This window comes from Mesoplodon densirostris, chromosome 1, assembly GCF_025265405.1.
Source record: "Mesoplodon densirostris isolate mMesDen1 chromosome 1, mMesDen1 primary haplotype, whole genome shotgun sequence".
Taxonomy (NCBI): Eukaryota; Metazoa; Chordata; class Mammalia; order Artiodactyla; family Ziphiidae; genus Mesoplodon; species Mesoplodon densirostris.
In genome coordinates, this window is record NC_082661.1 from 59,439,684 (window position 1) to 59,452,003 (window position 12,320).

The 12,320-nt window shown below is 35.3% G+C and overlaps 1 protein-coding gene across 2 annotated transcripts in view; it reads right to left on the reverse strand.

Annotated features, from left to right (window-relative positions):
• Window positions 1–12,320, reverse strand: part of SLIT2 (slit guidance ligand 2) — a 405,484-nt gene that overhangs the window by 377,130 nt on the left and 16,034 nt on the right. For both annotated transcript variants that reach the window (XM_060103633.1, XM_060103629.1), the window contains exon 4: window positions 11,359–11,430. In XM_060103633.1, coding sequence (XP_059959616.1) covers window positions 11,359–11,430 — 72 coding nt within the window. The remainder of the gene's footprint in view (window positions 1–11,358; window positions 11,431–12,320) is intronic.

The following is a 12,320-nucleotide window of genomic DNA, read 5'->3' on the forward strand; positions in this document are numbered from 1 at the left end:
GGAACATAGCATATATGCTGTGACAGCCATGAGAAAGTTAAAGTCTAAAGCAGAACTAGATTGTCGTGGGGATTGAAAGTCAGGCGAAAGAGTTTTACGCAAAAGAGAAGTTAATTTTAACTACCTAATCCCCGCAGAGTGGACTAGAGTATTTCTAGATATTATATCTCCCAATCTCTTATAAGCAGTGGTTTCAATAGAATAACTATCAAACATATTTGTTACAGTGTAATTGTTTGTATTTAGAATAGTTATTACTATTTTTAAGAGGCAAACCTGGAGACTTTATCTAAAATAAATCCTGAAATCTTTCTCCTTGGTTTCTACTTAGAAATTCCAAATAATTAATGTATAAAATTTTAACACTGACTTTTTCTCATTATAAGAGCATATCGTTGCTTTCTTAGTGTAAAAGCAACAAATTTATTTGTTAAATGAAATTTACTATAATTTCCCTACTTATTTTCTCTTCAAACATTTTTGAACATTCACAAAATATTTATGTTTCCTTAGCTCTCAGTATCCCCATCTCCAACTATACACACACACGTGCACGTGCGTGTGTACACACACACACACACATCTGCACACAGCACCTAGTTGGCTTGGAATTTCAATTGGTATAAAGAACTACATCGTTTAGAATATACTAGTTATCCAGTATGTTAAGTAACCAGATATCATCACTCCCCTCTCTCTTTCTCTTTCATACCTTTTAAATTTTGAGCATTTTGTGTCTTATAACTACTTCAGTCAAAAGGTGGGTACGTATGTAAAGGAGATAACATTTAAAGCAATATTCTTACTTGGGGTTTTGTTACTAGACTCTGGATGGAGAAACAGCTTTGGGAAGAAAAAAAAATCAATGTGGGTTAAGAAAAAAAGAGAAAAGTTTTAGAGAAATGCTGAAACTTGATAGAAGTAAGGAGACCATATAACATTGTACAAAGTGGCTATGTAATGCTGAGTAGTATTTTGTGAATGAGAATATAATTCTTGGTTCAAAGCAGGGCAAGAGATTTTTTTTTAACATCTTTATTGGAGTATAATTGCTTTATAATTGTGTGTTAGTTTCTGCTGTATCAGAAAGTGAATCAGTTATACATATACATATGTCCCCATATCTCCTCCCTCTTGAGTCTCCCGCCCACCCTCCCTATCCCACCCCTCTAGGTGGTCACAAAGCACGGAGCTGATCTCCCTGTGCTATGCGGCTGCTTCCCACTAGCTCTCTATTTTACATTTGGTAGTGTTCTATTAAGAGATTTTAATAACATTCAATCCTCCTTGCACTCTTTTACCATGAATAATACAGAAAGCAGGTTTTATCCTGAGGCATTTGAATTTAAACTTAAAAAAAAAAAGGGGAATAAACACGTTTAGTTGCAATATGAATAAAAATAGTGTACTTACAAAAACTACACTATAACGATATAATCATTTCTGGAAAAATTAAAAAAAGATTTTAGGGCCTCCCTGGTGGCGCAGTGGTTGAGAGTCCGCCTGCCGATGCAGGGGACACGGGTTTGTGCCCCGATCCCGGAGGATCCCACATGCCGCGGAGCGGCTGGGCCCGCGAGCCATGGCCGCGGGGCCTGTGTGTCCGGAGCCTGTGCTCCGCAACGGGAGAGGCCACAGCAGTGAGAGGCCCGCGTACAGCAAAAAAAAAAAATAAATAAAAAAAAATAAAAATAAATAAAAAAAGATTTTACTTTAACAGCAAGTAGCTTAACAAGTATTTTTTAATATTTCATATATTCAAATATGAAGTTGCATACCTAGATAAAATGAGAAGAGTAACATTTATAATTTTTTAAATAATTCTTTCAGAAAAAGACAGTGTTACTGAGTGTATGGCTGCCCTTGGCAGTATATGTTATATTTTCCAAATATTATCAATTTGTCTCAAGACCACTCTATCTTAGGGAATTGTTTTTATAAAAGATCAGGAATAAGTGAAGGCATTTGACAGCATCAAATCTTTTAGCAATTAATGAAGTAAATCTGAATTTCCATGTTAATGGCATCATTCTTCCTATTGTCTATGTATAAACTTCCTGCATCATATGAGAATAATGATTTCTAATTACAAACTGATGATGATAATATAATAACAATGTACCTCCACCCCCCACCCCCCCCGTAGAATCATTTGACAATGTTTACCTATTTTGACCCTCATTCTTAACACAATGTAACTATAGTGGTGGTTTAAAAGATGTAAAATTCATATAGTTCATACTGTAAATATATTACACCTAAGGTAAATTAATTGGTAATTTCAAATGTTTTACAGCAGAAAGTTTAGAATGTGAATTAAATAATATTTAATGTCAGATGTTTACATAGAAATAAAGTGTTTAATTAAGACATATTTTTAAGATACGAATCTAGAAACCTTTTAAATAAGCACACCAGATTTAAAATGAAATTTAAATTAATATTTTAGAAAAAAAGGGTCAAGGTTAAACTGTTTGTCTTCCTTAAAAAGTGTATAATGCCTTTTGTGTCTCTACTAGCAAAAAGAATTCTCAATGAAACTCGGATATTAAAACCTCCCAGGAAACCAACAATAAAAGCTGCTAAGAATTTCACAACTTTTTTTTTCCTTAGGTGTTAATTAAATGATCATTTAACACTGCAATGTAAACACAACATTTTCATCTTCTGACAGCACAGCCTATTATAAATCCTGGGTAATAAAAGTCTTGGTGTTAATGCTCTGAACCAAGTTCCCACCACACTCTAAGATGCCTTGTCGTGTCTAAGGTTAAGCATCTAGACACAAAACAAAGCTTGCGCCTACTCTACTTCCAGTGCAATTTTCCCATCGCCCAGTGACCTAGGTAACACTTTGAGCAATAAAGAATAAATTTAATTTCTCCAGCATTTTGTGAGGATTAGGAACAATTGTTGGCTTGCAATGACTTTTTATCCTTGGATTCTTTTCCTCCAGAGCATTCCTCTGGTCCTAAAAGAGAATTCTGATGGTTTAAGACATAGAACAAACAAAACTTTAGGCTTTTTTTCAATCAGTTGGAACTGTTGGAGGGGAAGCAATCAACCTTTCTCTGTGCTATTCTCAGCTATTCACATACTTCAAGCTTTAATCTTTCACTAGTAGAAGAAACCTATCATGAGGGGGCAAAGCTATCTTTTTCCATTCTGTTTCCAGACTTATTTATTTCTCTTTTCTTTACATTTTTTTCTAAAAATGCTTAAATCAAGTTGCCATACTTAGCTGTTCACATTCATTTGGGGGACGTTTCAAGAGGCACAGATGTTCTCTTAATAACATTTCACACAGCCATGTTGTACCCTAGATCATGGGTATTGCCAAAGACTGGACTTTTTACTCTTCATTGCTTCCTTCTCTAGAGTTTAGGCTTTCTTAAACTCTTGCACTAAGTTTCTTATATCACACTTTATCAAATGTTTTAAGGTTAACCCTCTATAAATAATTCCTTGATAGCAAATAACTTGGTTGTGGGTAACAGGTAATGAAGAGGACACATACACATTCATCTGACTGCAAAGCTTATGTACATATAAAAAGTATTGGAGTTATGATAAAAACAGACAAAACAAAAATAACTTCAGTCTCAAAGCTATTTCATTATCAATCATTGTTTAAATCCAAAGTGTTAAACAGTTTGCAATTTGAACTGCATTTTGACAAAATGTTTAGTCTAAAAATGCACTGAAAATCACATATGCAGCTTATGTAAAGGTGGCAGGATGTTCCACAGACCAAATCATATTTGTATATTACAAGTTCAATGGACTAATTCTTTTATATTGTTTTTAAAACTGAAATCTTAGTAATAAAAATGTTTTTTAGCAATGCAACATAAATCTCCTGAATAACTTTCAATATAGTTTACCTATACCTTAAGGAGTTTACTCAGCATTTTCTAACTAATTCGTATTTTTCCTTCATTTTGTTATTCAAGACAACACATCATTAAAATGACAATTTAATATGTGGACCAACATAAATAGTTCCTGAATCACAGCCTCTTTTTCTATACTTGATTCATTTTATATAAGAGTTTTAAAATTGTATGAATCATCAACTGGGAGTGGGTAAGAGATCTCATTAAAAACATTCTGGCCTTAATGTAACTTGTGTTGCCAAGTAAGGAGCATTGGAATGATGCAAATGCACATCTTATGCTAATTTGCAGTGTTAAAAAATTAATGTGGTTATGCTTATGTATGTGTTATTACACTGAGAATAAATGTAAGAGAGACGTGAAAGAGAACTTGGAGATTTGCTGACTGTGGCCAACTTGCAAGGACATCTGTGTGATTATTATTTCATCCTATTTTGCAATGAGAGGATGATAATCCTACAAGCATCATCTCTATCATACTGGAAAGTTTACAATGTTCTTTTGAATACAGAATTTATCTTGTGACTTGAAATATTACCAGGAGGTAAATATCATCCCCATTTTACAGAGAAGGAACCTTATCTCCAGAGGTGTCCATTGATTGACAAAGATAGCAAAGCTACTAATATCTGAGTAGGCATTTAAGCACTAGTATTTTATGCAACCTCTCATAAAATAAATTGATTTCAGTGTCTTAAAACATAATGTAAACACATTAAAATTAGTTCATTAGAACTAACACACTATGGACACTTGTTCCTAGAATTCATATTTATATAAACTTCAGTCACCAAATTATAATCTTGAGATGGCAGTGGCAATTTTATGATTTATAGTCAAATTTTAAAATATTCCCTGATGGTGTGTATTGAATAATATCTTTTTGATATGAGAACCATATACTTAAATTCATCTTTCAAAAAAAACACAGTCTTCATGAACATTGTAGGCTTTAATTTACATATTACAGGTCAGATGTTAGCAATGATTGAGGTCCACAAATGCCCCATATTACAGAGGGCCACACACCATGCCAGTTTTTCTCCCCTGCACCTATCACAGGATTCACCAAATTCAAGTTGGCTAACTATGAGTATATGCTGGTAGAAACAGAAACATTTACACTTGGGAAAGCAACTATTTAAACTAGTACACTTGAGTGGGAAAGACCTTCCTGCACTTGACTTTCCTCTGCCAGGAACTATGCTGTGGATTTCACACTCAAAAAGTCTAGTTGGTGGCTTGGCAATAGTAGAAACTTGCCAATTTCTGATGTTCTCCAGTAACAAGTCTTTTATTAGTGTTGCCTTTAAAGTAAAAACTACCCACAGGAGGCCTGGCAAAAATCTCAAATACAGTCTTAATCTTCACTGCTTTTATAATTTCTAAATCATACGATTGCACGTTGATTTATAAACAAAAGTCCTATTCAATGGCTGTCTATTTTTTTCTCATGGCAAGTGGTAATGGCTACTCTGAGGTGTGTCCAGATATCAGTCTATGAAGTGTTTTGTCTACCTATTTAAAAACAAACCTTCGGTTATATAACAGTAATCTCTTTCAGTGAAATACTCCTCCTATATCTGTTTTTTAAGTGGCAAGATCAGAGTCCCTTGGGCCCAGTAATAATAAGTAATTAATAAGTTACTTAATAAATAATAAGGGACTTGAGGTTTTAATCACTGACAGTTAACACCTTCCTAAGTGTTATCTCTCATATGAAGTCTTTGTTTTCAAAGATAAAGAGTCAATCTGTTCCCCTTAGCAAGGTATCAGTATTAAAAATACAAATAGTGTATCCTTGCATCAAATGATGACACAGACACACCACCTCTGGACAACTTTTATTCTCTGCACCTGAAGCTCTCTGGCAGTCTTGGCAACAGAGATCAGCGGCAGCTATCATGGCAGCTCCCTGGATGATTAATGATGTCGATGTGGCGGGACCACAGTAACCTTGGCAACTATAACCTGCAATTCCTGCACTACCACTGTCAGATTTACTGTGGCAGGGGCCAAACAGGCCAAGAGTAAAATGAAGCAGGAAACTACACACCTGACACCTCTAAGGATCCCACACTTTAATCAGAGCTGGCAGAAATTAATTCAAGAGGAATTCTGACACAGGCACCACGGCTCTCTTCTGCTTTTATCCTTGAATCCAAGAATCCTGAGACTTAATTGGCATCAGAGAACTGGGGGAGGGGGGTTAGTTTTATATAAGTGCAGTATTAAGGTATATTTTGCTTAGGTGGAAAATGGGTCATTTTGATTTTTCAGTGTCTACCGATACCCTTCAATGTTTAGAAAACCTAAGGGGACAAACATTTAATTAGCCAAGGTACCCTTTAAATTTAATTTGGTTCCCCATTATTCATACTACCTTCCCAGTGTTACTATTTGCTCATTCAAGTTACAAACCCTGAGCCCAACGGAGATTTAATTCAATACATGAAACACTGAGAGCTTTCTAAAGGTCAAGCCTTATACTAAACCCTGGGGATACTAAAAAAAATGTTTTTGTAATGCATGTATACCAGCATTTATAGCATACTTAAAAGAAAAAGAAAACTAATCTACTAATAATTGTCAAGTATACTAGTGGTTATATCTGAATAGTGAGATCATGAATAATTTCTATCCCCACTTACTTTTCTCTTTTTCTGAATTGTCTAAACCTTTTATTTTTTTTCTTGGCCACGAGGCATGTGGGATCTTAGTTCCCCAACCAGGGATCGAACCTGAGTCCCCTGCAGTGGAAGCACAGAGGCTTAACCACTGGACTACCAGGGAAGTCCCCCTAAACCTTTTTAATATAAGCATGTGTTACCCTTGTAACTATTAAAAACCAAAATCAAAAGCTAAGGCTCCTTCTACAAGAAAGGGAAATAAGGGCAGCTTCACTGTATATTTGTTATGTTTCACAAATCAATTTTTACCTTAATAGAAATTAAGTTTTCCTCTTAAAGATTCCCAATAATTATTATCAAAGAGTATCTGGAGAATCTGAGATCCTATCCGACAGCAAAGGAATTGTGACCTGACCAAATGAATTAAGCGCTCAAAATTTATTTGTCTCAGGTAAGGAGTCACTAGGCCATAAAAAGAGTCCTTGGCTTTAAAAATACTACTTATGGGCTTCCCTGGTGGCGCAGTGGTTGAGAGTCCGCCTGCCGATGCAGGGGACACGGGTTCAAGCCCTGGTCTGGGAAGATCCCACATGCCGCTGAGCGGCCGGGCCCGTGAGCCATGGCCGCTGAGCCTGCGCGTCCGGAGCCTGTGCTCCGCAACGGGAGAGGCCACAACAGTGAGAGGCCCATGTACCACAAAAAAAAAAAAAAAAAAAAAAATACTACTTATAATGTTAGATAATTTAGTGGCTCCAAAGGTCTCTAGGGAAACACCACTTGTTAACCAGAAATAAAGAGTTTTTATTTAAAGAAGTAAAAAAAATGAACCACTGGGACCTATGTATTTGTTTTTGTTTGTTAGTTTTGTTTTGTTTCAGTAGATACAAGTGAAAAATGAGTTTCTGCACCATGGTTTGGCTACTTAAGCTTATGTTAGAAGTCTGGGTAAATATGTAATACTCAAAGAAATAAACTGAAACCCACAAAACAAATATTTATAACGGAATGCTTAACCACAGTACTAGCAATGAAATTCCTCTCTAATGAGTCCAGATGAGTAGCTGCAAACTCTAGCTGGTAAGTCACCTTTAAGGTTATGTTTTTCAGGAACATCTGTATAAGCTACTCATAAATTTCAATCATAATTGACCATTTCAAAAGTCACTGAAATTTCTGCCCGTTAACCAGCTCCTAATTTTTCTGAAAATCATGTTCTCCACTCTTAAACTGATAATAAAAGTGCAACCTCAGTTTTGGAGGAGGAGCAAAAGGGGGAGGACAGAGTATCTACATAATCTAAGAAAACTATGTGCTGTATCTTTTAACCTCCAACCTATGGCCCTTTACTTTTCTTTTTTCTTTACTTACACTTTCCATCTGTCAACAAGCGCTTGTAATTTTATTACACTGTCCTGTAGTTTATGCAGAGTTGGTATTATTTTACAGAGTTCTGTTAATGGACTGGATAAATGGTAATGCTCTTTAAACTAGTCTCCTGCTCCAACAAACACAGCTGCAACTGTACTACTATTTCTGAGCAAACATCTTGACCTGAACATGGAGTGCTCTCTCAACCCGTCCAAAGAGAAATTGGAGCAGACAGCAAAGGAAAAGCATATTTGGCCGCTAGCAGCAACCAACCGTGTCGAATCATAATTCATATACAGTGTACCCTCTTTTTCTTTTATACTGCATTTAGAGTTTTTTTTTTTTTTAAGCATGTGTGCTTCTTCACCTGGCATCTCATTTTCAGCCAAGAGTCAAATGGCGATTATTCATTACAGAGGCACAAAGAAAATCTGTATAATGTCCAGTTTGCTTAGATTTAATCTAAGCAAACAATGATAAAAGTCAAACATCAGTGTATGAACTATATAGTAAAACAAGTAAACTTTTTCATTGATTATGTTTCAGGAAACAATAGTATTAAGTAAGGGTAAAAGATAAAATACGTTAGGAAAAGAACTAGAGGTACGCATTAGCATTATGCATCAATTTATAAAGAGAAAATAAATCTAAATTTGTTTCTTTCATGAATTCTAGATGTGTATGGTTCTACTGAGTTATACAGTAGGGCAACTGTAGATCATTTGATATGTAAATACAACTACCAGTGGACTTTTCCCTGTCACAACATATTGTCCTGTTGTTTGTCCAAAATTCTGTATCTTTTGTTTGGTCACTTATCCTTCTTGTGAAAAAAAAGTTCATTTTTAAATGAACATTTTAAAGGACATTTTTGTATGTAGATTTGTGCGTATTTTTCCATCTGTCAGAACAGTTGTTTCTGGTTAGCTACTAGGCACCTGTATCATATGAAGAATACTTGAACTTACATTCTTCCTCTTGGAAATTAAACTAGACAGGCAGTTAGCTTCACAAGCTTTTGTTCCTTTATTTATTAAATACTCTTAATGGTGGTTGTTTAATCAATCAGTGATCACTATCATAAAAAACTGGTTACATGTAGCTTACGACTTTCCTTTTAAGAGAAAGATCATTGCTAACAATCCACTAGGTCTAATTCAGGTGAGAGAACAGTGCCTCAACTCAAAAGAAGATTCCTTTTTCCTGAAGCAGAAAAAATTACACCTCTATGTTTCCATGTGTATCCAGTGTCTATGTCAGGTGTCAAGTCACAATCAGTACTGAACATTAAGCCATCAAGCTCTAACTTCAGGAAATCAAAGCCTTCAAGTCCCTCTTGCAACTAGTCCCACATCAGAAACAAAATTTTATCTTCCATTACTCCCTAGGGAAATTCTTTGAGCGAAACAGGCACAATATGACTCTGAACACGTTTTCTACCTGCCTATCGCCCCACTTGTTAACATGCTTTTAATTAACTAGAAAATGTTGCCTTATAGTTTTATGGGTTCTGTTTCTTTAACTCATATAAGGATTCCGAGTCATCTTCTTTCATACAGCAGCTTCATAAGGTTATAAAATCATAACAAAACATAAGGGAAAATCGCTTGGTCCATTATATGACATTGTCAAAGGGGGCAAAATATTAAACAGAATATAATTTGCTGATAAGTGATTCTGTACTAGATTATACCACCTGAATCCCTCTAAGAAAATTAATCCAAGTACTTCCAGACTAAAAATCAAACATTCTAGTTTCTCAGAGACAGTATTAAAGTTACTTCCTATATTTTCCTCTCTTCAGCTTAATAATTTTAATTCTAGCTATAACAGTCACTCCATTTAAATTATATTTTCACAGCTACATAGGAAACAGACAATTTTCTAGACAACGTGGGTTGTTTTTATATGCACATTGTTAGCAAAGTAGGAATTTAATAGCACCCAATGTATACTAGCTTTGAAATCAATTCTTCAAAATCCCCTCAATCAAAAAAAAGTTAAAGCAGAAAGTAGAATCTATTAAAACCACCTCTGTAGCCCTTCTTGCAAACTAAGCACAAATAATTAAATACAAGTATCAATTTATATTCATACATATAATTTTCATAACAGCCTACATCTAGTTTCCTTGGTAAAAATAGTCCTTAGAGAATTCTTGTTAAAAAGGCGGTCTCAAGGTTTCTTTATTTGATTCTTTTAAATTTACTTAAATTGGGCCAATTAACCAGCAGGGAACACAACGCAGAGGAGAAATACTGCTAGGTGACTTTGGCTATCCTTAGAGGAACAGAATCAGGAAAGTCAGACTCGAGAGAGAAGACCTGGTATGTAGCTGGCCCCACCTTCGCCTGCTGGGAAAATTCTCTATATAGTCAGCTAAGGTGTCAGGAGGACCTAATACAGATCCTAACTGAGATACAATGTTGGGGGAGGGCTGTGGGAAGAGGGCCTTCCTACTTCTGGAATTCATAACAATATTGAACTAGTAGGCTACCACGAAGCTGTGGCTACAGCTACAGTCAAGTTCAGAAAAAGCAATCTCTTCACTTACCCCACAAGCATGACCATATGGGACTTTCCCCACCATCCAGATGGGAGCCAGGCTGAGCAATTTATTCTACATATCCCAACGATTTTTCACAACATCCACAAACATCAATAATCATTGTTATTTATTTTTCCAACACTTTGTAGCTTATCTCCCATCTGCACAAAATCATTCATATGGCTGAAAATCTAATTTTAAAAGCCTTCAAAAGTATATTTTCACTATGCACATTAGGTCAGTGAACAAGCATTCCAGAGAAGAAAAACCGATTCTGCCTAAAACTCACATTACGCTCCTTCGAAAGAAGTACTTCTGTTAACAGTCAATGACGTATTTGATATGAAACCCTTACAGTCGTTCATGTTGCACAGTTTGGAATTCTGGCTTTAAAAGGAACATTTAAGAGGAAGTTTACAGTCCTCTTTAAATACCTTATAATAATATTTCCAGACTAATAAACACTATGTGAATACAGAAACAATATCAAGAAAGCTGACATTAAAAACCCCAACTTTACAAGAAAACACTGCCAACTTCCTCTGAAGAGGAAGTGCAGTGGCAATCTTTCCCTTCAGAACTTAATCAAAAGTTTCCATAAAGAAGTTAGGTAAATCTCCCCATCAGGACCAAAAAAGAATAATACAATTACAATAACATATACACGAATCAGTAAATGCTAACCAAATAAAAGAACTGGAACCAATGGAAAACAAATCATAAATTTCCAAAAAAAAAAAAAAAGAAAAAAAGAGAGAGAAAAGAAGAAAAGAAAGAAAGGCAAACTTTTAATCCATTAATCTACGGGTGAATAGGTGAATAGATTCCAGGAAAGCACAAGGAAACAGATCCAAAATACATTTAATAAAACGCGAGGCACTACCCAAAGCAACAATAACTATTTCTGTCTACTTACAGTCTGTATAGCTTCGAAGTCCCAAGAAACAGCAACTCAGGAAACAGCTGAAGGTGATTTCTGTTTAAACGCCTTTTGAGAAAAACAAAAACAAAGCGTATGTTACATAGAAAGTACCCAACAATGAGACTGTGATTGGGTAGTGTCATGCCTCATCCTGTATTTCAGGAAAGAATAAAACGACATTCAAGAGAATTCAAGCATTGAAAATCAGAAGTTGGTTACACCTTTTGTTACATGACTCTTTAAAGCAATTTTCCATTGTGCTTACTCAGATGATGATTACTGGGGCCTAAACTCTAAATTCACATCCCCTGCAACATCAGTCAACCAGCACAGATGCAATGAAACAGGATTTCTGGACTCAGACTCTGGTGTCTAGGTTAGGCAAGTTCAACATACAGCAGAAATACCATTTTAAATGGTACCCTAAAATAATTCATACGCTGTCCCAAATGACCTAAATTTTCAGCCAAGGTACTGAAGGGAGGTGGAAATTTCAGTTTTTTTAGCTTTTCATTTAGTTTCAGAAAAATGTATAAGAAAGTGTCAGCATGGTTTCTACCTCTAGGCAAAATCACAAGAAAACCTCAATCCACAGTTCTTGACTCTTAACTGAATAAGGCTGAGTTATAACTAACAATGAGGGCAAAAATGTTTAAGTAATGTTTTCTTAATGTTTAACTGATATTGGGATGTTTTAAATATTTTAGAAAAGAATTTGATTGCAACTCTAACTCAATTTAAGCCCCGGTACTACATAACTAAGCTCTTTTGGACTATGCACACTAACTAAAGAGTGGCAAAATCTAGCCCTCGTGTACTCATATCCCAATCTCATTCATTTTAAGTGTACAATTTAACATTTCAGTAAAAATAAATATCTATCCTCTCTACTTTTCCCAAATTTAAATAAAACGATGACAAGCTGATGTAAAATGCACACTTAAATGATTTATAAG